The 27,405-nt window shown below is 52.5% G+C and overlaps 1 protein-coding gene across 6 annotated transcripts in view; it reads right to left on the bottom strand.

Moving 5' to 3' along the window:
- Window positions 1-27,036, bottom strand: part of Tcf7 (transcription factor 7) — a 30,510-nt gene extending 3,474 nt beyond the window's left edge. For 3 of the 6 annotated variants that reach the window (XM_076855778.2, XM_076855779.1, XM_076855781.1), the window contains exons 1-9: window positions 26,788-27,036; window positions 26,533-26,599; window positions 25,890-26,014; window positions 5,219-5,327; window positions 4,384-4,474; window positions 2,470-2,562; window positions 1,109-1,228; window positions 631-793; window positions 430-537 (exon numbers count right to left, since the gene is read on the bottom strand). In XM_076855778.2, the coding sequence (XP_076711893.1) occupies window positions 430-537; window positions 631-793; window positions 1,109-1,228; window positions 2,470-2,562; window positions 4,384-4,474; window positions 5,219-5,327; window positions 25,890-26,014; window positions 26,533-26,599; window positions 26,788-27,036 (1,125 nt within the window). The remainder of the gene's footprint in view (window positions 1-429; window positions 538-630; window positions 794-1,108; window positions 1,229-2,469; window positions 2,563-4,383; window positions 4,475-5,218; window positions 5,328-25,889; window positions 26,015-26,532; window positions 26,600-26,787) is intronic. The other 3 variants (XM_076855780.2, XM_076855782.1, XM_076855783.1) reach the window with 1 other exon arrangement.
- Between the last annotated feature and the right edge of the window lie 369 nt (window positions 27,037-27,405).

The raw sequence follows: 27,405 nt of genomic DNA, 5'->3' as shown, positions 1-27,405 counted from the left end.
AGCTACTGCCTAGCCTAACTACCCCTGGAATTCTGGACATTCACGCTCCTCCAACCTGGGGGTCCTATAGTTTCTTGATTGCAGTTCTTGCTAGGCTGCCATGGAGTACATTTAGGGGCTCTTCCCTCTCCCAATCTGGTCTACAATTTGAATGGCCCCTTCCCCTTCTTACCATGTGGCCCAAATACTGGCAACATCCCATGTGCGAATGGATTCTAGAGTACAGAACAGGATGTGTGGGCTTGGCTTTAGGATAGCTCCCCAGGCTTGCCTCTTCTGAGCCTTGTACTCTCCATGCCCCTACCTCCTCTATACCACATCTGTACTGGTCAGGACAGTAGCTCTGTTTTTCCACCTGAGATTGAGGCCTGAGACACATATTTTGAAGGTTCCCCTGCCCACCCTTGCTGGATGTGTTTGGCCACTCACGTAGTTGTCCCGCGCTGACCAGCCTGGGTATAGTTGCATGTGCAGCTGCCTTTCTTTACGGGCCAATTCATAATACTTGGCCTGTTCTTCCCTTGACAGTGCATGCCACTGCAGGGGTGGGGGGGAATGGGGTGCATCACAGAGTCAGCAGGGTGAAAGGGATCAGAAGTCCCCCCAACCCACTTGCCCCATGGCTCTCACCCTGCGACCTAGAATCTGGTTAATGGCGGCGCTCTCCTTGAGTGTGCACTCTGCAATGACCTTGGCTCTCATCTCCTTCATGTACAGCATGAACGCGTTGAGGGGCTTCTTAATGGTTGGCTTCTTAGCTTCCTTCTCTGCCTTGGATTCTGCTTGTGTCTTCCTAAGGGACAGATATCCAGACTGCTCAGGACCAAATCCCTCCCTGCTAATCACTGAACACCTTCCTTGAGTGTGGGTACATAAGTGTATGATCCTAAGGCTTTGTAAATGGACTCTTTTTTAGCTGACCCAAATGAATGTGCAGAAAGCTAAAACAGTGGTCAGTAGCCAGAGCCACAAGAAGGCTTAGAGGGACCACCAGGCAGTTCTTGGGTCTGGTGGGAGGCATGTGTGACCTGGCTGACAGTAGATCTGCTCACTTGCCCATCTTATACCTTCTTGTTCCCCTTCACCCACAGAGTGTGTGTTTACTCACAAGCTGCGGTCATAGGGCTGCAGCTCCTGCTTCCCTGAGGTGGGCACAATGGCTGGGTGGGGGATGGCTGCTGGGTGACCAGGGACACCAGAGCCCAGCATCAAGGATGGGTGGGTAAACCTGGAAACAGAAAGAGAATTAACACTGAGCCAGGAATTATAGGCAGACCTTCAGACATACATGGAGGCCCATGCACAGTAGACAAGGATACAGAGGAACAGATTCCCCATCCCCACTGACCTGGACACACATATACAGAGATACATACAAACATCTGCTCCCCACACATTACACAGACACTGCAAAAATCCACGGATATGCCATTCGGGTGGTTACTAAATAGTCCCAAGTAGCTTTCAAATGTATCATCTTCTCCCCACCTGCCGCCACCAAGTCAGGCTAAGAGCTGGGGGCTGCCTGTGGGCCTCCTCACTCCCACTTGACCACCTCCAGGGCCCTTTCCACACACAGCTAGCATGACCATTTAAAAGAATGCTGAAATTTTCCCACTGCCCACAGAATAAAATCCAGATTTTTCCCCAAGTCCTGCACAGCCCTGCTTAAGCATCCATGCTGACATTTCTAGCTTCATTTCTACCCCATTTCCCAGCACTCTCCACCCATAGCTAAGCCCTGTTACAGCTGTTCCCTTTATCCCTGTCAGGAAATGTTAACCCTTTCCAGGAGGCGCTCTCTGACCCATCAAGCCTGCTTGCAGTCTCCTTGGGGGCTTCCTGATTACCCACTGGCCCATTTATTAGCTGTGCTGTATCTATACCTCTCACCCTGAGCTGGGAGCTCCAGTGGAACTGGAAATGACTGCTGAATTCCTTGCTGTTACATTCTTGACACCAGGTCTGTCACTGAGGGAATAAGCTAAATGAAAGGACACTTGTGCACTCACCTCCCAGCTTACTTCCTTACTGTTCTGTGGAGATCACTGTGCCCCTTGCTGCTTGCACAGGTATAGGATCCCTGAGCAGGCAACCCCCTGAAGGACAGAGGCTGGGGACACTTATGTAGAAGATGCTGCCTCAACTTGGGCAGAGCTCACGGGATGCCCCAGTAGGGATGCAGAATGAGGTGAGTGCACACACATCTGCACACTGGCTGAGCTATGCATGCACTGCTATCCTGGCTTCTTTGTTGCTTTATTGCACATATGGCCTAGACTGGTGCCTCTTATACTCCTACCAGTTTTGCTGTCAGGCATTAGGGCAGCAGGGGGCTGCAGGATGACAGGCAGACAGATGGACAAACAACTAACACGGGGTAAGCACTGGCCTGAGCATGGCCTTGTGTGGGCACTTAAGCCTGGGCAACAGGAAGCAGGAGCCTGGCTGCAGGGGTAGGGGACTCACCTGGGGTAGGGGGTGCCAGGGGCTGCAGTGGGGGCAGGGAAGTGCTGTCTATATCCGCAGGAAGGGGACAGGGGGTAGAGAGGAGGGCTGGGCCTGTGGTTGGGAGAGACAGCTGTTAGCAGTCTGGCTGCCAGACATGGGGAAAGCTTTTGTACCTTCTTGGCCTGACCCATAGTCTTTGAAACAGATTGGCTTCTGCTGGGATTACTTCTGGCATCTGCCACCAGGGGGCAACTTGTGCTTCACCTTGCCCTTATTTCACTGGTCCAGCTTGTGCTTAAGGGCTGGAACTGCTATTCTCCTGGGACCCAGCTTAGCAGGCTTTCTGGGGCCCCTCTAGCCTGTCTCCTAAATTTCCTTGATAATATAGGGCTGAGGGCCTCTCATCCTCTACTGATAATGTCTGGATTGCTTTTCTGCTTCAATTTGCTTGCTTTCACTCTTTGTTTATCCTTTGGGTCTTGTTTGGCTGTCACTCTTTTCTCCAAAAGCCCAGAGATTCCAAGCTAGATAAGGTACCCCTATGGGCTCCTACAGCCCCCATCCAAAGCAATGCTAACAGTGCACTGTATCTGCCTGGCTTCTTGCCTGGATCACTGGGCAAACTGAGTTTGGAGAGGTCAGGGACCTAAGGATCAGACAGCTGAAGCAGTGCTTCCCTGACACCCATAACCCTACCTGGCACACAGTAAGGCTCAGTTCAGAGCCTGGCAGCCAAGTGCTGCCTGGTAAGAGCTAAGAACATAGGGCTCTCCTTCCCTGTCCCTAAAGACCTTCATTAGAGCCTAAGTGGGTAAATATCCCCTCTAGGCTCAAGTCTCTTGGCCTTGGAGCTACTAGCCTACAGTACTCTGGAGAGTTAACTGGGGATTGAACTCAGGGGCGCTTAACCACTGAGCCACATCGCCAACCCTTTTTCTGTATTTTATTTAGAGACAGGGTCTCACTGAGTTCCTTAAGGCCTTACTAAGTTGCTGAGGCTGGCTTTGAACTCGAAATCCTCCTGCCTCAGGCTCCTGAACTGCTGGGATTACAGGTGTGTGCCACCGTGCCTGGCCTAAGCACTGTCATCCCACCTTGATCCTGAGGATAGTCCGGATTTGTATTTATAATGGCACTTTGTCCAAAGAGAATCTGGGAATGAAGGAGTGTGCTGAACATGGGTGTAGGGTAAGGGAAAGGGGGCATGCTGCTACCTTTGGCCTTCCCTACCCTTCCTGGGAAGCCAACTTTTCCTTCCGCTGGTTGACTGTTCTACTCCAGAGAGCCTATCTGCACAGGTAACGTTATGGGTGACAAGTAAATGACTAAGTGGCCTGCGAAGACCCCATTTAAGCTGAGGATAGATCCTTTGGCCCACAGTCAGGCCTTCTGACTTGGGTCCAGGCTGGCTTTTTCTGGCCTAGCCTTAGTACACCCTCTAAGCAGGCTGGTCAGGGACTTGAGCTCAATCAGGTACCACAGGGACAAGGGGAACCTGCTGTTCAAGCAGCTCAGCCATGGAAGAGACCAGCCAACAGCAGGTATTGAGGCTAGTGGGAAGTGTCCCCCTGCCCACCAGGCAGCTCAGAAGCAGCACCCTCTCTGGTGGCTATTCATGCTGTCACCTCCCTGCTCAGGCCTACCTTTTCTTCCTCACATACTCAAATGGCTCCAGAGTTCTCCCATGATGGAGAGTTCAGGTTTCATAGGGCTGGAACCAACAGCCAGCTCTCTGGCCTCTCTAGAGGAAATATGTTAAGCTCCCTGGGGAATGCCCTGGGCCAGGGAACCAACCACAAGAACCCTTAGCTCAGAGCAGGTTGGGATACAATTGCTGGTCATCCTATGGTGTTTGTAAAGAACATGGAAGGGCAGGCAACGTTCAACCACCACACAGTGCCCCCTTCCCCTTCCCACTGGGCCCATACTCACCAGCTCACAGTATGAGGGAGCTGTCCCATGCTGCTTGAGGTCAGAGAGTAGAAGCCAGAAAGGTCAGGGGTCTGCAGAGGCCTGTGAACTCCTGCCATGGAGAGGAGCCAAGTAACTGGGCTAGCTTGATCTGGGGGTGACTTCAGCAGTTCCTGCATCCTAGAGCAACCTCTCTTTGCTAGAGGTCCAGACAAACTGGTTTGTTTAGGACTATCCCAGCATGAAAACAGTGGCCTTCTGACAGGCAAGGGAACCAAGGGCAGAGGGGTTGGGTGACTCGCCAGAGGGCACTGGTTGACCAGTAGGCAGTCACTCAGGAGGTGGTGGCTAGGCCTCACCATTCCCTGGGCCACTGAAGCTGTGCAGTTGGAGCCTCTCTGCTGGGGGCTCTGCCTGGCTTTCTGACCAGGAGGTAGGCCCTAGTCGAGAGGAACCTTACCTGGGATGCCAGGCCTCTCCCCTACTAACCAGTCCCCCAGGTTTGAGTCAGCAGGTTTCCTACAGCTGACAATAGATTTCAGAATGACTTTGGCTGAGGGGAGGTGAATCAGCCATCACAACCACCACTTTCCATTTTCTCACTAGGACAGGAAGCTGCTCATAGTGATCAGAAGCTCACATTGCCACTGGGGCAGGCTTCTACCCCAACTTAAAGGCTTCATATTCTGACCTGGCACCATCTACCCAGTCCTCTGGTTCCCTCAGACTCCCCAAATTATTTTTCTGGCATTTTCTTTGGACCCTTGATTTGCACAGCCTCAGGTTCTCTCATTATAAAATAGAAGGCCTTACTTAGGCTGTTCGCATCAGACCCCTCCCTATTCCAGGCCCATACCTTGTTTCTGGTTGATGTCCGAAGGTGCAGGTGTGGGGTGTGGGCTGCTGAAATGTTCGTAGAGAGGAGACAGTTGGGGGACACTGTGGGTTGGCTGATTGGCCTTGTTCTGAAAAATTAGGAGGGCAGGTGAACCTGGGGAGTCCTGAAGAAGGAAGTCATGAGGATAGGGACATGCATATAGGCAGAGCTGCAGTGAGCAGTGTGGGCAGCTCAACTGTCAAAGAAGTGGTGCTAGCCAAAACCACAGGCCTCAGGGAAGAGGGCATCCACCACTCAACCCACCCTGTGTCCAGCAGTGCAGTCTTCTGCCCTTTAGCCCCCACACTTTGCCCAGGTAATCAAAACCTCTTGGATTTTCTGGGCACTCAGTTCCCAGAGGCATATCTCTCCTGTCTGGGAAATCTTCCTAGCCTACCTTTCCCAGAGAATATCCAGCTTGTTTGAGAACCAGTGGCTTGTTTATAAGGGCTACTCACAGCCACCAGCCCCAGGCAGCAAGGCTTAGAGCTTTTCCTCTTCCAGCCCTAGACTGGGGGTCCTGAGTCTGACCCTTAGCCCCACTTCAGTGCTAACTGGATATGGTGACACCAGGCAGGACCTCCCCCACTTGATCCCCTAACTCAAGAGAGGTGGGGCCAACCTGCCCAGCCCCCAGTCTTCCGGTTTCCTCAGCACTCTTACTTTCCTCAGGACTCTCACTTTTCACACTAGGCGCACAGCTCTTTGTCCTGAAATGACTCAGTCAGCAGGCTGGGGGAAAGGGCTCTCTATATAACCCAGCCACAGGGAGTCACTGCCATGCCCAAGGCCCAGCTCTGCATGTCCTCAGTGCACACCTACGCAGGCCAGAGCTCTGGAGACTCATCATCCAGTCAAGGCTCAGCTTCCCACTCAGAATGTTTCTGGGGATGCTGCTGGCTAAGAGTACAGATGAGTGATCTCAGACCCGTGGCACAGAAGAAAGGGGGGGCATCTTTTGGGGCAAGACAGTAATGAGAAGGTGGTTGTATTCTGGCCTCCTAGGGTAAAATTCCCTGCCAGGTGAATTTAACCAGATTCTTTCAGATCTTCACTTTCCTCTCCTGGTAAAGGCTGGAGCCTAGCACAGGTTCCTTGGTATTTGTCTTATTGGGGGTCCAGGGTAAGGATATAGGGAAAGCTGGGTATGAGCCCCAGTATAACCAGGAAGTGAAGCTCCCAGCTGGGCACAGGCTCCCACAGCTCTCAGCAACAGCCCTGGCCTGCCATCTGCCCCTGCATTCCTGCCTCCAGGCTATAAGCTGCACCAGTTCTTTTGCCCCAGGCAGACAGGAGCTGATGTCCTGATAGATGGCTAGCAACAGGTAAAGAGGTAGGCTGGGGCAGGTGTGGGATGTGTGGACACATGTGATATCCATCAGACACTGAGTACCTACCACATGCCAGGCACTGTGCCAAGCACCTCACAAGTCCAATTTCATCCCTACCAAAGTGCACACGGGCTGCCACTTCTATCTAAATCCTCCCCTAACTACCAACTCATGTCTCACTCCCTTTTATAGAAACCCCAGCAGGCCTAGCCTCTAGTTCTCAGCTTTCATTCTTCCTTCAACCCGTTCCTCTACTAAAAACTACTACCAAGGTCCCCACTGACTTCCACAATTCTGAACTCTCAGGTCAATTCTGTCTTCATTTTACCTGATTTCTTAGCAGAATCAGACACAATTGGTTTCTCCCTCCTTTTTGAAGCCGAGTTTCTTCGCTTAGCTTTCAGAATGCTACACATTTGCCTAATTTCCCTCCAACTCCACAGGCCCACTTTTTCTGACTCCCCAATACCTTTCTCTTCCAGGCTCTTGCTTTAAACATCTTCATCCAATGACTCCATATTTCTATCTCCAGACTCCATATTTCTCATGGGACTCCACATTCCAAATGCCTATTCAACTCTGCTTTGGAGGTCTAAAATGCCCCCCAAACTCAACATATCCAAATCAGAACTTTTGACTTTCTACTCCATATGCTCCTCTCTTCCTCAGTCGATAACTCCAACCTGAAGAGTTGCTCAGACCAGAAACCTTGGAGTCGTCCTTGATTCTTCTCTTTCTCATACCCCGTGACCAACTTTCTACCTCAAAATCTAGAATCTGCCAAGTTCGGTGGCATGCACCTGTAATCCCAGCTACTCATAAGCCTGAAGTAGGAGGATCACAAATTTGAGGTCAGCCTTGACAACTTAGCAAGATTCTGTCACAAAATAAAAAAAGCTGAGAGAGTACTCTAGGATTCAGTTTCTGCAAAAATAATAATAATAATAAATAAATCTAGAATCCACCTACTTTTACCTTCTTCCCTGTCCCCCACCTAGTCAAAGCTGTTGTCACTTCTCACCTGGACAATTGCAGCAGTGTCCTCCCTGTCCCCTCCGCCAGTCTTTCCTCCAATAGCCAAATAAGTCAGGTCATGTCACTCATCTGCCTAAATCCTCCAGTGGCCTCCCTAACTGTTTTCCTCACCTGGGGCTTGCAAAGCTCTGTGCGAGGCTCCCTCTGGCATCTTCTACTCTTATAAGCAAGAGCTTACAATATCCAGGATTACCCATAGGTGTTTCAGCCGCCAGTATCCTTCTCCATCCTCTGATATGAAGTCAGTTGTGAAGCAGAAGCTAAGCATCTATTCAAGTAAGAAGCTTCCTAGAAATCCCTGAGGTCTTTTTGTCCTAACAGGTTCCCAGAACAGCACTAACCAGATGGTAGGCTTTGACAGCTGAGGGCAGGGAAACTGGCCCCAAAGGAACATTAGACCCTGGCAGAAAGCATTCCACCATTCACTATCGAAAGGTACAAACGCCTGGAGCCTCAGCTCTCCAGGTGGGATGACACCTCTACAGTTGCCTCCAGAATCAGGAGGTTTTCAAGTCTACACTCCTGCTTCAGAGAAGGCGCTACCATCCAAACTTGACTCTGGCTCCTTAACCCTTAGGACTGAGGAGGCCTGGGTAGCTTAGAGGGAAAGCTGGGTATGGACAGCTCTGACCCTGAAAAACCTTAGGAGCAGAGCCTGGAATCCAAGGTGCCAGCTTTAGGAAGACAGTCCTATGCACTCTGCCCAGAGCCCCTGCAAGGCAGCAAGAGGGTGGCTTGCCCCAGGTCACAGCACAGCTCAAGCTGGGCCTGTGGAACCTCAGAAAACAGCACAAACTATAGCTGCTGGCCTGCTCTGTATGCACGTGACAAGGCAGTGGAATGATGAGAGTTCTGGGGGAAATGGGTTTGTCCTATCTACCAACCTTCCCTGGGAACAGGGGAAAAGCCTCATTAAGCAGGAGCCTCCAGCCAAACCACAGAAGTGCTGGGTGGGCAGGGGTGGGGCAGAGAGCTTACTGGCAGTTGGAGGACCTGGGCTGGCCAGTCCTTTCCATGCTCATGCAGGCTGCCTCCAAGCCTCACTCCCCAGCCCTCTCCGTATCTAGTGGTAGTAGCCAGAGGTGAACCGTCTAGCACAGGGCCCTTTGTTCCCCTTGCCCGTTCCAGGGCTCCAGCACAAGACTATCCCAGGGTCAGGCTTCCAGAAAACAGGGTGGGTTCACTTATGGTAACCATGCCCAGCCCCCAAGGGAGGGAGGCAGGCCTGGATGGACTATCCCCACCAGGCCCTGAGTGCCTCAAGAGCACAACCTCATCTCTCTTACTGAGAGCAGAGTACACAGTAAGGGCTTAGAGCATGATGGGATGCATTAATACATAAGTAATGTCTGTACTCTTCTCTCAAGATACCCCAGGTCCCTGTTCTTTGCCTTTGCCTGAGCCCTCATGGCCCCTCCCACCAGCCTGTGGCACTTCAGGACAGGTCCAGGACTCAGACCCTAAGGCTGAGAGTCACCCATCAGTCCCCACCAATACTGTCCAGCTTCCTGCTGGATGCTTGGATCCTGCTCACCCCCAGAAGAGGTGGTCCTTCCTGATGCTACATTGTTCTTACTGCTCAAAGACCTTTCTCCACATCTACTCAAGTCTACCATCCCAAAGGTGCTCCTCCCTTTTAAGGACACTTTCCGTAGCAGATGGCTAGAAATTTCTCATCTGGTGTTCTAGTGTGTCCTCTTTTTTTGCAGGTTGGTGTCAGGAAAGGGCCAGGCAGAGGGAGGTGGAAATGGGGGACTCTTGAGGTAGGTGTCTGCTCTGGAGTGGATCTTGGGTCTGGCTGGGCTGCCCCTGCCTCCTCCCAACCCCCCCTCCCACTTCCTGCAGGCTCAGGTGAAAAATAAACACAGTCGGCATTTTCCCTGCACACCGCAGCGGTCTGCTGTGCTCACAAGCTGTGTGCACGCTGAGAGCCCCTGCCACCACCAGCAGAGAAACTCCCTCGCCTCTGACGGTTGACTCTGAAAACCCCCAAACACTTGAGCCCCACAACACTTTCCCAGCGAAGAAAGTTGCTGTTTCCTCTGGGCTCGAGCCTAAGAGGTTAGAGGAGCATGATCTGCCTAACCAGGCCCTCCCAAGAAGGCCTCCCTATAGCAGGGACTGCAGGAGAAGAACCTCTCATATACCAGGATCCATCAGCATGCGTGATTGTTCAGGTGTACAACTGAGCTCCTACTCTGTACCAAGCAAAAGACTGAAGCCCGGAAGAGTATTTACTAGTGGCAGCTGAGCTGAATGACAGGCCCAGTCCTGAGCACCTGAGTTTAACTAGGATATTCCTAAAACAAATCTATGACATGGATAGTTACTATCCTCATTTGATTGATAAAGAAACTGAACTTCAAGGTCACACACAGTGGCAGAGCTAGGATGTCACCTATTGCACTGCTGGGGCCTTCTTGTTGTGGACAGAATAAGCTGGGGGGGGGGATGCAGTGGGGGGGTGGGCACTGTACTAGTCCTAGAGCCAGTGCTCTAGTACCGAGCCAGTGCTTTCCTGACCCTAAAAATGCTCTAGATTTCAGGGACCCTTGGTATGAGTTCTGGCCACGCCTGCCTGCCAGGGCCACTGGCACTGGGAGCCCATCTGATGGTGATATTTGGATATGGCCCTAAGGTCCTAGCCATCACACCCCAGTTATGCTGGCCTGCTGTGGCATAGTAGTGGTGCCTCCAGCTTGCCAGATACCTCTGCTGTCCAGGCTCTGTACTCAGCAGACATTCACTGAAGATTTGTGGGATGAAGGCCTTTAGAATTCTCAGTGCCCCCCAGACCTTCTACATGCCCCTGTGTACTCATCTGCCACTGTGACTTCAAATCTTTCAAGCTCCTCAGTCAAAAGGCTGTTCCTGATGCATGTCATGGAGCTGGGGAGAGACCCTTGGGGAAAAAGTCTGCGGAAGGAATGGCAGAGCCACACCCCAGGCCTTGTGCTCCTTCCAGGGGCAGACACTGACTAGACAGAAGGGTGGGTATTGCTATGGTTATTGTTCTGCTTGGCAAGTGCACAGAGGTGAAGCTGAGTAATATAAATGTCAAATGTGACAAGCCACGTGAGACTGGCATTTTATATTCCCATTTCATACATGTGGGAAGTGAAGCTTGGGGAGGTGAGAAAGTTGCCTGTGTCATACAGTACTCCATCACCCTGTTCTGAGTTCTTAGGTCTGCAAGGGTGCCAGAGAGCCACACCCTCTCCTTTGCCCTCCTCTTGCTCCATGCTTCAGCCATGGAGGACTACTGGCTCCAGAGACCATGCTGTGCCCTCTGCCCAGGGCACTCTTTCCCAACTCATCTTGGCCAATTCCTATCCATCTTGCAGGGCTCATATAAATGAGATTTCTTTCTGGAAGCCTTTCCTGTCCTCCTGTCTAAGGAGAGTCCTCTGCTATACCTCCACTGCAACACCGACCACACCTTGCTGTAGTTGCTTGTGTCCTTGTCTGCCTCCTGCCCCTCCTTAGGTCTGGGATTATACTCTGCATTGTTTTTATTGAAAGAATGAAAGCGAACCCTCAAGGCTGGGTCTAGCAGTGTGGAGGCTCGGGGGTGGGATGGTGCTTCAGGAAACATGGCAGCATTAGGTACAGCAATCTAGGCTGGGACTGGGCATAGTGTCACAACAGCACAAAGGTTTGGAGGCTGGGAGAAGCTGGGATCACTGTTCAGGGTCGGGGACATCCCACCTAGCAGCCAAGACTCCTTGGTCTCCTCCCCATCCCCACTGCCTCTGGGAGTTAGAATGACCAAAGGTTAGTTCATACAGTGCCTATGTACAAATTAGAAAACACCCTCTTCTTGTGGAGAGAAACCAGTCCAGTTCCTCTGGGGTATCCCAAGAGTCACTCTTTCAAAAGGCCTCCTTCAATTCTCACTTCTCTTGCCTGTATTGCCAGGAACTAGGCTCCAGGGACTGACCCTGAGCAGTTCCAGGGGCTCATTTCCTGGCTCCAGGCAGCCCTGAAGCCCTCTCAGGCCTGTGTCTGGAGCCACCATCCAGAACCAGTGGTGCTTAAATGCTCCAGGCTGGGTAGTTGCTGAGTAGGATGCTCTCTGAGGCCTGCGTCATGAGAATGAACTTCCCAGAAGGTGGCAGGTCCCCTAAACCTTCAAAAGATTCTTCATTTGTGGGCTCCTGCAGACCCCACCTCTGCTGATATACCCAGCGGGGCCTGGAGGACCAGGCTGCTAGAGCCCTCACTCATGCTCTTTCATCCTCAGCCCCCGCTCCTGGCCCTACTGCCCAGGACATGGTGCTCCAGAGGACGGCCCGAAAGCTTCTCGCCCACAGCACGCTGGACGCCCTGTGCCAGACGCCCACCACAGAGCACAGAGCCACAGCCATGAGGCCAGCTGACCTGGAAGAGCTAGGGGATGGCTAGGCCACACCCTCCTGGACCAGGAGGTTTCAGTCCCACCTGCTGAAACAAGGCTGTTGCCATGGTAACAGAACCCTGCCAGGTGTGTGTGGCCAGTCCACCAGCCGCCTGGCCTTGACATCAGATAACAGGGCCTGCCACAGCAGAGGTGAGGACTAGAGTCCCTACACACAGGGCTGGCAAAAACCACAGGCCAGCTCTAGAGGCACCCTCAAAGCTAGCTGAATCCTGCTGAGCTGCCTGGCCTGGCCCATGGCCTCTCGTGGTTTCTATGCATTCGTTTACTTGCATTTTCCTTCCTCCTCTTTGAGGTGAACGCCCCTCAGGACAGGATGTTTTCAGAGGAAAATATAAGCTTCCGGGAGCTGCTGCAGCTGAGCTGCTAGTTGATGCTACCAACATATTGTTGGGGACTCTACAGCAGCCAGGCAATGGGCGTCCCCCTAGCCCAAGTGGTTACTCACCGAGCTCCTCCTCAGTACCCTGCCATCCATGGACCAAGGCAAGCCAGAGCACTGCCTCAGCCCAGCCTTGCCTGAAGGAAAGGAAGGGGCAGCAGGGAAAGGAACCAGGGCTCTGGAGGGAGGCACTGAAGCAGTTCAGAAGCTTTGTATCCCTGGGGGCAAAGCTGAAGGTTTTGCAGAAAGTTTGGCTTTGCAGAAAAGCAGGAAGAGAACAGAAAAGGCACAGGATTAGAGATGGTGATGCCACCAGTAGGGGCCTACTGAGTGCCTAGCAGTCTACAGTGCTCCACCCCACCCTGGAATCCCACCAGTCTTCCCAACTTTGCACTTTGCTGTGCAAATTTTGCAGATGAAGAGAGTGAAGCAAAGAGAGGTTAAATTACCCTCTTACAGAGGGCCTGTGGCCTTCCCACTCTATATGCGGACGGACGATGGGTGGGAAGCTGCTAGAAGCTGGGGAGGCTCTCACCAGGGCTTATTTATGCCTGTGATTGAGAGCCAGGAAAGTCCAAACAAGACCCAGAAAGGCACGGGCTTAGGAGGACGGTCAGCAATGGCTCAAGGGTGGGAGAGAAGAAACTTGGAAATCTGCCCAGGCTCAACTCTGCTTTCTTGCCCCAAAATTCCATCTTGCCATCCAGGAGCCTGCATCCTTCCTCCGGCACTTAAAAGGTGCAAGTCTCTCCACACTGACAGCTTTGGTCTCCAGTCCATCACCTCATGGGGTTGTGGTGAGGGGAGGTGATTTAATATTTGTGTGGGCTAATATTTTTTATGTGTGCTTAGTTAAAAGCAAACTAAAAGCAAAGGAAAAAAAAAATAAGAAAAAGCAAGCAAAAACAAAACAGGGGTCTACGTGTGGCATGTACTATTCAGCTGCCTCTTACCCAAAGAGGACAGTTCTACCCTGAGGCCACATCTGGAAGTTCCCTGGGTCTAACCCTTGCAGCTACTGCCAGTTAAGGCCCTTGGGGCTCTAAATGGACTCAGTCTAGCAGTTTATCCACAGGGGGGAAAGGCAAGGTGTGGAAAGAAGCAGCTGGAGGTTTCTGGACTCAGAATGCTGCCACCCCAGCCCCTCTCACTCAAGGGGCTCACACCCAAGCAGAAGGAGGGGGGCTGGACTACTCCAACTACCCTAGGGGCCATCTGAGGCACCACCACTAATGAGGCTGTTAGGGATTTCACACAAACCACACCAAACAACTCTTCCAGATGCACACCTGGTGTAACAGTGTGTAGATATAGGGGAGTGGGTGAAATACCAAACTCCTGGGGTGAGGAATGGGAAGGAGTGGGATTGGGGAGCTGAGAGGACCCAGCTATATGTAATTCAATTACATGATTCCTATGGCACATAACAGGAGGAATCAAGAGCATGCCTGGGTTCAAATCCTTCCTCTAGCACTTAAAAGATGCAAGTCTCTCCACACTGGCAGCTCTGGTCTCCAGTCCATCACCTCATGGGGTTGTGGTGAGGGGAGATGAGTTAATATTTGTGTGGGCTAATATTTTTTATGTGTGCTTAGTTAGAAACAAACTAAAAGTAAAGGAAAAAAAATAAGAAAAAGCAAGCATATCCCTAGACAAAGACTTTTTAGGAAAGCCAGATTTGTGCCAGGTCTGGGCTGCTGGTCCTTGGTTTCCTTTGGACGGCAGCCTGATTACCATGGACCAGATTGCTGAGCTCCTGACAGGCCTATGATGCCAGAACTAGGGGGTGGGAGGCGGCAGTAAGAAGAATCTGCCCTCAAAAAACCCCAGTGAGGCTGAGAGCAGCTCTGGCTCCCAAGCAGCTTTTCCCCTGGGTGTCACAGCATGCCCTGGGACTCCCTCTGTTTCCTCAGTCCAGCCATTTGCAGTGACTCAGGGCCTATGAAACCCATTAGCCCAAACTGGGCTGCACAGAAGGAGGCAAGAGGTTGGGCCCAGAGAGGTCTAGCAGCAATCTCTGGGCTGAGTCAGGACTAAAACTGAAGAAAAGAAAGAACCCACGATAGGCAGTTCCTAACCATGCTTCTGTCACCTGAATCAATCTTCAAGGCCATTTTTAAACACTGCATTTTTTCCTAGAAGCCCCAGGATCCTGCCTCCCAACTGAAAAAGGCAGCTCTCCCAGTTCTGTAAGGACTCCCAGAAAGAAAGGGAGCCTTGACCAGATTCAGAGCTAGGAGGTCACCCAAGGAGGTCAATGAAAAGCCAATGGCACATAATAGGAGGGAACAGAGGGACCAGCTCACAAACCCAACAGTATATGGGGTTAACTAACACTCACCTCATTGGCCTGCAATGCTCTCACCAACACACAAGCTAGAGCAGAGGGAGCAGAGCAGCAAGGAGCATGGGCTCCTTGGGCATAAGAGACCAAGTCCAAATCCTGACTTCAAGGTTCTAGCATGTTCTTAACCTCTCTGGAGCCTCAATTTCTCCATCTGAAGAATAGGGCTAATAACAGTAGTTTTTCAGCTTCTGGCACAGGCCTGGCACTGGGAAAGTTCTAGACACAAGTTATTGTGACTGTGGTTCTTTCAACTGCTGTTTACTGAGCACCTACTATAACTAGGCCTGTACTAGGCTCTGAGAATCTAGTGGTGAAAGGAACAGATGTAGCCTGGGCCCTATGGATGTTCTCCAGCCCTTTCTGATCCAGATTACCATCCCAGAAAGCCCTCACTTCAACATGGCCGCTTCTACTTTCCCCACTCCATCTGTTCACATATCTCCACCCACAGGGTTGCCCACCACAGCTGGGCGGTCCCCAAGGCCGCACACTGCTTCAAAGCCTGCCAGTAAGCTCTGGGGTGGCTGCCACAGCCAAGCACACACCAACTGGCCAGCTCCCTTGGACCCCGGCTGTATCCAGCAGAGATCTAGCTGCAGCCACAGCCCTCTCCACAGGGTGCCTCTTAGCATCTGAGGGCCCACCCACCTTCTGCCTGCCTGGCCACTGAGCCAGCCACAGAGCCATCTGATTTGAATGAAACTTCAAACTTAATGACTTTCATGCTGGTTATTTAAAACGCAATGTAATTTTCTTAAACACCCTATTATTTCCTTTGATAGCTACAAAGCTTCCCCCAATCCCATAAGCATGTTTATTTTTAGGGAAAAGAGTGGTTTGCAGTTGGTCACAGAGACATAGGGAGAGAGAACCCACAGAAAGCAGGGCAAAGAGTCAGCCTTGGCAGCCTGGAGGCCCTCCTGCTTGCGGACTCTCCACCAGACACCAGGGGACCAGGCAGGGTCTGCCCTTCTCTCACCAACATATCAGCCAGTGGCCCTCCCGTCCCCCACCTGACAGTAGCCAGGTAAGTATAAGGTCCCCCTTCCCATGCTTCCGTCAATGCTGCTAGGCCTCGACGTCCTCATCTGTAGGGTGCCTCAACTAGCGTTCCAAGGAATCTCCTTCCCATGGGCATTCCAGGCATGAACAAGTCTGGGGAAGGGTCCTGAGGCTACCACCACACCCTCAGCAGCTTTCTCTTGGCTCCTCCAGACATTCTGCTCTGGGTGAGGCCTCAAGGGCTGGAGCCTTGACCAGTTGGGTGAGATCGGTGCCCTGATAAAGCAGCCTGAGGCAGTGGCTGCCCACACTGGATGTGTAGGTGTGGCCCTGCCAGTCGGGGCTCCCCAGCAAGGGAGATGGCATGGTGGTGGGTGTGTGTGCATAGGTCAGCTGAGCTCCACCAATGCGGGTCGTCCTCTGGGAGCGGCTATTTTTAGGTTCCAAGCTTTCATGTGGCCAAATGATGGGAGTTTACAAAGCATCGGTAATGCGTTTCAGATGGCGGCCCAGCAGGCCAGGAGGCTGGGCCCATGGCCACCAGAGCCAGGTCAGAATTACTCAGCGTCCCCACTATGGACTCCCATCACCTGTCCCTCCCTCTGCATGGCCTCTGTGACATTATTGCGAGGCTAGCCTTGGTGTAGTCCCTGCAATGCCCAGCTAATCCTAACTGAGGTGCAGGTGACCAGCAGGCCTCTCCAGTTCACCTTATGAACCTTAGAAATCCCCGTAGCCAGGAATGCCCACCCACTATAAGGTAAGAAACTGAGACCTAGAGAGGTGAAACCATTTGCTAGAGGTCACACAGAGGGGAGGAGGTGGCTTCCTTCCCCAGCAAAGTCCCCTGCTCCCATGGGAAAACTGGATTTTGGAGGGAGGGGTGATTTGCCACCATTGGCACCAGGCCAGCTCAGACATGGTGGCGTAGGGGAAGCCATACCAAGTTAATCCCCAAGCCCACACCCCTGTTTCCCAGGGCCATGTCCTGCCCACCCATGCCTGGAGCCTCTGCTGTACACATGTCATCTGGAAGCAGACAGTGTGGGGCCCAGGCAGCTCCCTTGCCCTTGGAGAGAGCAGTCTGTTTTAAAGGGGGGAAGAGGAAGGGGAGGCAAGAGGATGCTTATTTGGCACTGTGTCTGCTTCCTCTGATCTCCAGGGAGTTCTGGCTGTGAAGCACAGGCTGGGTCACCAGGCTTACTCTGGGCTCCGAAACAAAGTCTGTGGGTGCAGCTCAACAGACAATCTCCATGGGTGGGACAGCCTCCCTGCAGGGAAGCACCAAGCTCACACCCCTCCTTGCTGTGCCCCACGCCAGGGTTAGTCCCCTATTCAGCAAGACAGACACCCTCCACCCATTGGGGATTGAGTCATGAGAAGAACCATGTTCTAGCTGGACCAGGGGCAGGGGAGCAGGTGCAAAACCTCTGACAGGACAAACCATCCAGGCAGAAGGCTGCTTGCAGGATGGGGCTGATGCGGGCCACACCTTTTTAAGAGAGGGAGGTGGTTTCCCAGGTCCAAACCTCAAGTATGACAGGTCTTTGAGATGAAGCCGCTAAGTGTCTGAAGAGGCAGCTGACAATGTGCTGGGTTCTTGAGATCCTCTCCAGACCCTGATGATCTCGGAGCCCTGCTGGAGGAAATGGGGGGCAGAGGTGCTCTCTGCACCCTGAGGGGCCTAAGCAAGCAAGCCACTGACCTTTGGGGTGTGGCTCCCCAAGTAAACAGGGGACCAAGCCCCTGTACTCAAATGAACTAACAGTAAAATGGCAACTGCACTATGAGGGGGTACTCTTGCCTTGATTAGCCAGTACTTTGAGTCTTTCCAGTCCAAAGCCACCCCTCCCTTAGCTCTGCTCTCATTCCCCCAATCAATCACCCCTTGCCCCTCCTAGCACCCTGCCCTAGCTGCCTCCCTGGCCCTCCATGTCCAACTCAGCCCATCTGCAGTGGACACCGCTCTGCCCTGTAGGACGCCAACACACTGCATGTGCCCTCCAGTCTCTCCCAGGTTTTGGAACCAGCACTGTGGGCATCGGCTCACATGCTGTGGCCTTAGTGACAACCTTTCTAGCCTCACCTCACGCCCCTCTTAGACCCTGAGCTTGGGTCTGCCATTCAGGGATCAGGAACACACTTATCTCTGCCTCTCTCCTGCTTTGCTCAGCTTCCACCCAGAGTGTTCTCCCACTATCGGCTGCACAAACTCCTCTCAGGAAGCTTCCTAAGCTGCTCCTATGGCTCCTCTTGCACCTCTGTGTCCTATATCCAGCTCAAGCAGTACTTCAGGGCTGACATGGGTCCTCCAATGAGGGTCCTCTTGCCTTGCCAGGACTGAGCTCTGGGAGGGCAGGCATAGCCTCCCCTTGTGCAGAACCAGATCAGGTACACAGAAGGGGCTCAATAAATACAGTTTGGACTCAAGATTCCAGCAGGCTCTGGGCTGAGCCCAACTAAATGCCTGAGGGCCAGGAAGGCTGAGGGTGACCCCTGGGGGAACTGGCTTCTCGGCAGGGAAGGGAAAGCATCGAGGGCTATGGTCCAGCCTGAGCTTCAGCAGCACTGGAGCTTCTGAGTTCTTTATGCAGTGTTAGTCTTCCAGCAGTAGCCTATATGTGGGCACCACTTACACTGTGCCATGCCAGTTACCCAAGGAGGGTGGAACCCTCATTAGCCTCATTTTCAGATGAGGAAACTAAGGCCCAGAGGGGCAAAGTAACTTGTCCAGGGCCACGCAGCCAGAGTAGCAGATGCAGTAGTAGACTAAATGCTTTCCCTCCCTCCACTCCTCTAAAGGGCCTTGACAAGCAGCCTTCCCTAATCTGACATCACTGTCTCCACCTGCAGAAAAGAGGTTGTTCTTCGAGGATTTGTGTACTGTACCGTTGGGTGGGGGGTGCTCCTGTGACCTAATAAAACACCTGTTTCCTCCAACAGAGCCTTGTTTGTACACAGTGGCAGGAAGCACCAGTCACAAGGTGTGAGGGGGTGTGACTTTATGGCTTTGGGACCGCAGCAGCTGGAGGGGGCTCAGAGATGCTGTGGCTCTCCTTGACCCTCAGGAGGCTCTGGGCCCATCCCTGACCCAACCTGACTTCAGTGGTTATATGATTTTTCTTTTTCTTTTTTCTTTCTTTTTTTTGGCAGCAGGGATTGAAACCAGGGTACTTAATCACTGAGCAACATCCCAGCCCTTTTTTCTATTTTATTTAGAGACAGGGTCTCACTGAGTTACTTAGGGTCTCACTAATTTTCTTAGGTTGGCTTTAAACTCACAATCCTCCTCCCTCAGCCTCTTGAGCCACTGGGAATACAGGCATGTGCCACCGTGCCTGGCTAATTATGTGATTTTCAACAAGCACCCCTGAATCCCTGCTTATAGCTCAACTCAATCTCCCTTTTTGCAGAGGAAGGGGATGGACTGTGTTCTCAAGAGTCCCAGAGGGGCCATGTTCAATCCATTTTTTTGGTATGGAGGATTAAACCCAGGATTAAACCTCTACCACTGAGCCACATCCCCAGCCCTTTTTATTTTTTTGAGACAGGGGGTCTTGCTAAGTTGCTTAGGGCCTCACTAAGTTGCTGATACTGGACTCAAACTCCCAGGTTGCTGGGATTACAGGCATGCATCACCACGCTGGGCTTCTACCCTCCCTCTTTTAATTCCCCTCACACCCAAGTCTCTGCAGCTGGGGAAGTAGGCAGAACTGGTGTGAAGATCCTCATTTGCTGGCTCAAACCAGCTCACTGGAACCCAGGAAGAGCTGGGAACTGGGTCCTAGCAACCGATCCAGAGCTCTTTGTCAGCCCTGGGGCCTTGGGAATGCCCCCTCTGTTCTGCTGAGCTAGCTTGCCCTACCCTTCCAAAGGGGTCAGCAGGCTGCCCTACAGTTGTAACCGTTCCTCCCTGCCCCTGTGGACAAAGTGGAGCAGGAAGCCTGGCTCTCACCAGGGTCTGCAGGATAGGCCTCCTTTATGGGGCTTCCCTGGCCCACTGTAGGCAGCAGTAGGGTGGAAGCACAGTCCCAGCTTGGGAGCAGCAGAGGAGGGTCTACATACTGTCCAGATCCCACAGCTAATCCCACACAGCCTCTGAGTCAGGAAAGAAATGCACTTCAAAACAAACTGAGGTCCCACTATCCACCACAGACTAAATGAAGAGCGACAAAGACAAGACTCCATATCAGTCATGTTTAGGCACTTCAAGGGCTGGGGAACAGTCGCAGGCTTGGAACCCACCAAGAACAGGGGCAACAGGGCTGCAGAACACTGTGATTCTTCCTACTTCTTGACCCCATAGTTCTCAGGGGGTATTATGCTCCAGGAAGATAATCAAAACAGAAACTAAGGAGTGGTTTGTCCAGAGCCTCATCCTCCTGATAAAGAAGGTGGCCTGTGAGTGAGCCAGGAGCCACAGGAGGGATGCTAAGAATAAAGATGATGTGCATGGGCATTTCTGGAAGCCTGCACCACACACCAGGGGAAGTATTACAGTAAGAATAAAGGGGTGCGTTTGGGGGTGACCATGTGAGCAAAGGTCGGAAGGTGGCTCCAGGCTAATGACCATGAGGGTCATCTCCCTTTTTATTCTTACAAAACAGCCTCAATTTCTCACACCTTATATAAGGGCTTTAAAGGGATGAGGAAGGAGAGTCTCTTTCAGATCAAGTTTTGGGGTGGCGAAAAGGGATTCTCAGGATGGAGCAAGTGGCTATGGCTCCCATGCTGGTCCCAGGGATAGCACTTCCCATCTGAAGAATCCCTGGATGAGGTCAGGCAGGGAGTAGGGGACCCATACACCTGAGTCCCCAGTCCCAGGGTTCAGACCCCTGTAGCCCAGAGTGGAGATACAGCCCTCCAGATGGGAGTCCTCATGGGGCCTAACCTGCTAAGCCACCAATGGTCCCACGAGAACTAGGATAGCAAGGGAGAAGGGATCAATCATGGACAAAGCCTGTCCCCACCCAGCCCAGGCCATGCTGGCACCTCCCTGGGCATCTCTCTGGCAAAGCTGCTAGTCCTCACTCCAAAAAGTACAAGGAAGGCTCATGAGCCCATTGCAAAAATGCAGGAAACAAGGTCCAGGATGCCTCTGCAGACAAGCTCTCTTTGGCTAAGCATGGCGAGTGTGTTAAAGCTATGCTAACCACATCATCCAGAAGAGCTGCCGGAGTGGGCAAGGCAGCCAAGGCCCAGAGGCAGGATGAGGGAGGATCCCGCTTGAATGATCGGAGGAGGAGACAACTATCTGAATTAAGCCTCAAATGAGGATTAAGAAGGTGGGTGGCACCTATGCCAAGAGCTGGGGAAGAGAAGTGCAAGCTGAGGGAACAAATATAAAGGTCCTGAGGTGGGAAGAGCTGGCCAGGTATAAACCCCACCAGGCTAGAGGGGCTGCTGTGAGGGAGAGGAAAGAGGTAGTGCCGATAATGAGGCACTGAGACTGTGGTAAGTGATTTGGACTTTCCTCCAAGACTAATGGGGAAGGCCCTGAAGTTTAATCAGGTGAGAGACATGATCTGATTTGTTTTTAAAGGACCCCTTTGGCTGCTACATGGAGTCTGGACTGTGGGTTAGGGTGACAGGGATGCAGATGGACCCTGGAAGAGGCTACTGTGCCATCTGTATGGGAAATAATGAGGGCTGGGAGTGCTCATAGATGAAGTGGAAGTTCTAGGATGCACCCAGGAGCATGCCAGTCCCTGCTTTATCTGTTAGACAACCTGCAGCCCTTAGCATGCTGCTCAGGGGACCCTGGTTCACAGCCCAAGCTGAGGCCAGCTCTGTCCAAACCCCTCAGCTAGGCCTACTTGACAGTACTTCTCCAGACAGAATAAATCCTGTCTGGATTTATTAATCTGTGCTATCAGCTCAGATGGGCACACTTGGGGCTGAGCCTGGTTCTGTTTTGGGTTCCCAGAACCTGGTAGCAACCTGGTACCAGACTCCCTTCTCACAATCCTCACTCCAACCTGGGCTGGTGCTCAACTGCCACTAATATCCCAGAGCAAGCCCACTGTGCCCCTCTGTTAGGGTGGAGGGCTGGGTGGTGTTCCTACACCTTCTCTCTACACAGCTCCCCAGATGGGGGACCGTTGTCAACAGTACTTCCTTCCTCCGCTAGAGTCAGGTCTTGCTCATAACCCTCTCCTCTTGCTGCCTCAGAGCTTGTTCCCATGCCCTCACTAGGACCTCAATCCTGGGACTCAGTGGTGAGCCCTATGGCCAGGGCCCCACACATAAGTCCACCATTTCCCTTGTGCCCCTCACACTAGAGCTGCCACTTGATCCCCGGGCTGGAAGGATGCCCAGGTACTAGGATAACTATGGGATCAGGGACAGGGAGTGTGGCCTAAGCCTTTGCAACAGTCAAAAGCCACAACTTTTTTTTTGGTCATTGAGATGTAATTCACATGCCATAAAATGCACTATTTTAAAATGTACAATTCAGCGATTTTTCGTATATTCACAAGGTTGCAACTGCCACCACCATCTAATTCCAGAATGTATTCGTCACCCCAAAGAGAAATCCCATGCCCATTGGCAGTCACTTCTCACTCTTCCCTTCTCTCAGCTCCTGGCAAACCACTTTCTGTTTCTATGGATCTGTCAATTTTGAGCAAAAGGCTCAGAATCCTTCCAGGCCACAGACTCCAAGAGGAGCCCGTAGAAAGGGCCACAGAGCAACGCTTCCTCATATCCTTTTTGGATAGAACCAGACTGGTGGTCTTGTACAGCTAATCGCCTGAGTTTCCCTTGGGAATGCTGCCTTATTATGTTAATTTCAGAATCCCCCCAGAGTCTGGCTCAGGACCAGCTCACTACCCTACCTCTCCACTTCTACCCCATTACAGGTCTCAGAACTGAGAAGAAAACATACACACAAACACACACACACACACACACACACACACAGAAACAAGAGTTATGATCTAGGCCAGTAACTGCCTGCAAGCCTATATTAGATGCCTGGCAAACAACTTGCATGGAAAAAGCTTTGACTTAACTTTCCCCTTCCCCAAACAAAGCTTCAAAGAAACCAAATACCAAAAAGCAACTTTTTTTTGGAAAAAAGTGTCCCTCTGCCCCATGGCAACTGGTTGTCAGTCAGACATTTGGCTCCTGGCAAGGTTTAAGTCTGCTTGTTTGGAGGCCTTCAGACGTGGTGGCCACATTAACATCCCTCCCACACGTGAGTGGAGATGGTCTCTGGTGTGGGTTTGCCCTGCTAACTATGGAAATCCAGCAATTCATCTTGAACATCTTAGATCCTGAGCACAATTTTTTGTTTGTTTTTTGGGTACCAGAAATTGAATTTAGGGGCACTTGGTCACTGCACCACATCCCAACCCGATTTTATATTGGAGATAGGGTCTCACTGAGTTGCTTAGCACCTCACTTTTGCTGAGGTTGGCTTTGAACTCACAATCTTCCTGCCTCAGCCTCCTGAGCCACTGGGATGACAGGCATGTGCCACTGTATCCAGTTTGAGCCCAATTATTTTAAAATTTTTTTTAGTTTTCAATGGACATTTATTTTATTTATTCATATGTGGTACTGAAGATTGAACCCAGTACCTCACACATGCTAAGCAAGCGTTCTGCTATTAAGTCATAACCCCAGCCCCTTGAGCAAAATTTTTGACCACCTATGTCCTCAGAGAGGCTGGACAAAGGATGAGAAGACCTAATTCTAAGGCATGCTAACAGGGCTTGGTAGCATATTTGGTAGTCTGTCCCCCACAGATGGGCTTGATAAAGACCAGCTTTGGAAAAACTCCCATGACAGTTTTTCCTCAGGGCCCTTCCGAGAGCTCCCAACCAACTACAGAAGACTTTTTCCTGACTCCAGACACATTAACTCTTTTTTGTTTATTTGTTTATTTGGTACTGGGGACTGAACCAGAGGCATTTACCACTGAGCCACATCCCCAGCCATTTTTCTTTTTCTTTTGAGACAGAGTCTCACATTACTGAGGGCCTCACTAAGTTGATGAAGTTGGCCTCAAACTGTGATACTACTGCCTCAGCCTCCTTAGTCACTGGGATTACAGGCATGCACCACCACACCCGACCAGACATATGAACTTTGAATCGGATGATAAATATGCTCCAAAGATATGAAGCCAATCTCTTTTGCTTTGTAAAACCCAACCAAATTTGAAGTGTCCATACAATTTTCTGCATTAGTCAAACAACTACTTTTATTTTTTATGTGTTACAACTATCAAGTTTGCTTAAAACAGGCTCCCCTATATTCATGTACATTTCCTCACCCTATGTCACTCTAACATAGATCCCTGCCTCTGTCCTTGTCCCCAGCCCCAAAGAGCAGCTGAGGCCAGGACGCAGAAATTCAGTGCCAGAGCCTGTCCTCCCATGTTCCCAGAAACTAGGAGTGGGGACAGCAGCTGGGTGGGAAGAGGGTGCAATGCATAGATAAGCATCTGCCACAGCTTGGGAAAAGACTGGAAGCTGAAAAACATATGCCCCAAGCCAGGTGAGTGGTGCTGATCCTGACTGTGGGAATCCACCTTCTGCCTACTCTTTGACCAGTGTAAACCAAAGGACACCAAATGGTCTCATGACCCACACCCTTATAGCAGAATGAAGCCCTTCCTGCTCTGGATACTCTCCTTCCATTTGCTCACACTATAAGAGGAACCACTGCCTTCCCTCTGCTCTGCCATGGAGTCCTGGGAGCTAGCCCTGCCAGGACTGGGGCCTAGGCCTCTTGTCCAGTCACAGTTACTATGGTGACCATAGCCCCAGTCCAATCAATGCATGCCAGTGACTGGAAATGGTGGGTTATGTCAACTGGCCCCAAATCAAAGAGTTTACACCTTGCAGGGAATCCAAAAAAGCATCTGTTCCTGCAGGATGCAGGGCTATGGGGACAGTGGCTTCATCAGGTAGCAGGGTGGGGAAGAAGCCCCCTCCCTCACAGACCTGGAAAGAAGAGAATTACCCTTTATATCAGAGCAGAGAAGTCAAGCAGACTTCTCAATAGCTATCATGCTTGGTGTACAGAGATGAGAAGGGGTCCAGAGGGCAAAGATTTCATTTCTCAAGTCAGCTGTCTACCAGGTTTTTAGGTCTGAGCTTCTGGAGAGCAGCCTGCATCTGTCTTCTCACCTCCCGCCAGCTTTAACAGGAAATAGCTCTCAGAACCTCCTTCCTCACTCCTGATCTGAACCAGCCTCACAGTCATCCTGTCCTCCTTCTGGGTGGATCCTGCCTGTGGCCCCATGTGCTGGGTTTACATTTGCACCCAATATCAACCTACCACAGACCTCCCCAAGCCTTCCATGCACCCTCACCCGCAAACTTGGGTCAACTGGGGACTGTCTGAAATATTAATGTGAATTTTTTTTTTAAAAATGCAGCTTTAAAAGCACTTCAAATAGGCTCTTCACACTTTATCTGGACCGATGGAAAAAAGCATGGTTTGTAATGATCATGAAATCTTTTCAGAGCTCTAGGTACTTAAAGAATTTAACTCACAATTCACTGAGCTGGTCCCTTACTGATACCAGTGATTTGCAATACATCTCTGCAAACCTTTCTTAGCATGTAAGAGACCAAGTATGCCTCCTCAGAACTCACCTGGTATGTAGGGTCCTTCTTTGACACAGGCACACTCATGCCAGTAAGGACACATAGTGGAGAACCTTTCTTCTGCATAACCAGAAGATCCCATCAGGTCTCCTTTTCTGCCCATCCCTCTAACACCCAGGCTCAGGGCTTCCCAGGAGAAAGCTAACTGCAGAGCTCTGAGCTCAAATCACATTAAACACACCAACCTCGAGAGGAAGGTGATCTCAGCTCAAAAGTTATTCACCCCAGCATCATGCAGCACAAGGACCAGGCCTGCACCTGCTTATGAGTGTGCTGGGAAGACAAAAGCCAATAGCTCCAGGGCAGGGGATGATCCAAGGCAGGCCCTCCTTCCTCCCCCTAGAGTTCTCCTCTTGGTTCAGATCCCACTGGTTGTGTACGAGGAAAAAAGACAACCACAGAATGCTCACATACCTATTTCTTCTAGGCAAAAGTCACTTCTTGCCCATGCCTCACCTACCTGGTCAAAGGAAGAAGCAAGCGCTAGGGACACTGGCTGCTGGGGTCACTTACCAGTGGAGGCTGCGGCTGGGGATGCTGCCCGGATCCTGAGGCGGGTGGGTAGTGCATGAGCAGATTGAAGGCGGAGTAGACAGTCTCTTTGTACATGCCGCTGGAGCACTCCGGGGCCTTCAGGCCTGGAAAAACCACAGCTGGGTCAGATACCAGCCCAGGCAGCTGCTCGGGCTGAAGGCAGTCTGCTCTTGAGAGAAAAAATAAGAATTGCCAAGGGGTCTCCTTCGAGTTTGTGACTTGCTAGGGAACGGGATGCGGGTGTCTTCAGTGCCAAGTTTTGTGGGAAGACCCCGAATCCAGGTCTTCCCCTGGCGGCCCGGAATAGAACCCCACTCAGTCCTCCAGCCGAGGAACCTTGGCCAACGCTTTCTTCTCAAGGCTGGGGATTAGTCAGTCACCTGGGCAAGAGGGGAGGCGGAGATGGAGGGGGTCTGTTTACTCCTATAAAGGTCAGGGCACCGGAAGTGACTCGAGCCCAGCAGCGCCCGGGAAACCCGCCCCCCACTCCCCCACCCCCCGCCCTGGCTTCTATCCCCTCCCGGAGCGGCAGCCGGGGGAGGCACCCCCTGGATTCGCTGTTTCCCCATCGAGGCCAGGGCCTCAGCGCGAGGAAGATGAGCCAGGCCATGCAGAAACTCACCGTCCTCCAGAGACTCTGGAAGTTTGTCCGGGAAAAGTCTCTGCGAAGTGTGCTCCCGTCCCAGAGCCTAGAGGGAGAACCAGAGGGGCCGTGAGGGGCGGCGGGGACCATGGGGCTCAGGGGCTCAGGGCCGGGGAGGAGGGCTCTGAAGGATGGAGACCCGGAGGGCCGCAAGCGGGAGGGCTGGTCAGCTCGAGCCGGCGGCCGGCGGCCGGCGGGGCGACCCCGACACAGTGGGCGCGGGCAGACGCTCACCTCGGCCCCGACCTCGGCCTCGCTGCGTGCTCCGGCGCCGGTACCCGGGATCCCAGAGCCTTCGGCCGCTCCCTCGGACTCATTCACGAGCGACGACTTGAGCTCGGCCAGGTCGCGCTCAGGGCCCGCGGCGCTGTCGCGACTCTTGTCCTGCTCCTCGCCCTCGTCCTGGAAGGCCAGCAGCTCGTCAGGCGCTCCTAGGTCGTCGCCGCCGCCCGCGTCGCCCCCGCCGGAGTCCAGCTGCGGCATGGTGCCCTCCGCCCGCCGGGGCGCAGGGAGCGCGGGGCGCGGAGAGTGCGGGGCGCGGAGCCGGCCCGGGAGGCGGCGAGCCCGGAGTCTGGACCTCCGAGCCCGGATCGCGGCGGGCGGAGCGCGGGCTGACTCCGCCTGGGCGGGCTGTGGGCGCCGGGTAAGGGCGCGGGGCTGAGCGGCTCTCGGAGCCGGCGGGTCGGAACATCAAAGGCGCCGCCGGCGGAGTGCCGGGGGCGGGGCGGGCACTCCGGGGGCGGGCCCCGACGGGGGCGTGGCCGAGTAGTCTGGGTCCGCCCCCTCCTCTCCCCGGAGAGGCCGGGACGCACCCACTAGGCACAGCCTTAAAGGGCTCGCTTTCCGTGAGTG

The sequence above is a fragment of the Callospermophilus lateralis genome, chromosome 5 (genome assembly GCF_048772815.1).
Source record: "Callospermophilus lateralis isolate mCalLat2 chromosome 5, mCalLat2.hap1, whole genome shotgun sequence".
In the NCBI taxonomy this organism is placed as follows: Eukaryota; Metazoa; Chordata; class Mammalia; order Rodentia; family Sciuridae; genus Callospermophilus; species Callospermophilus lateralis.
This window is presented reverse-complemented; position numbering and strand designations above follow the sequence as displayed.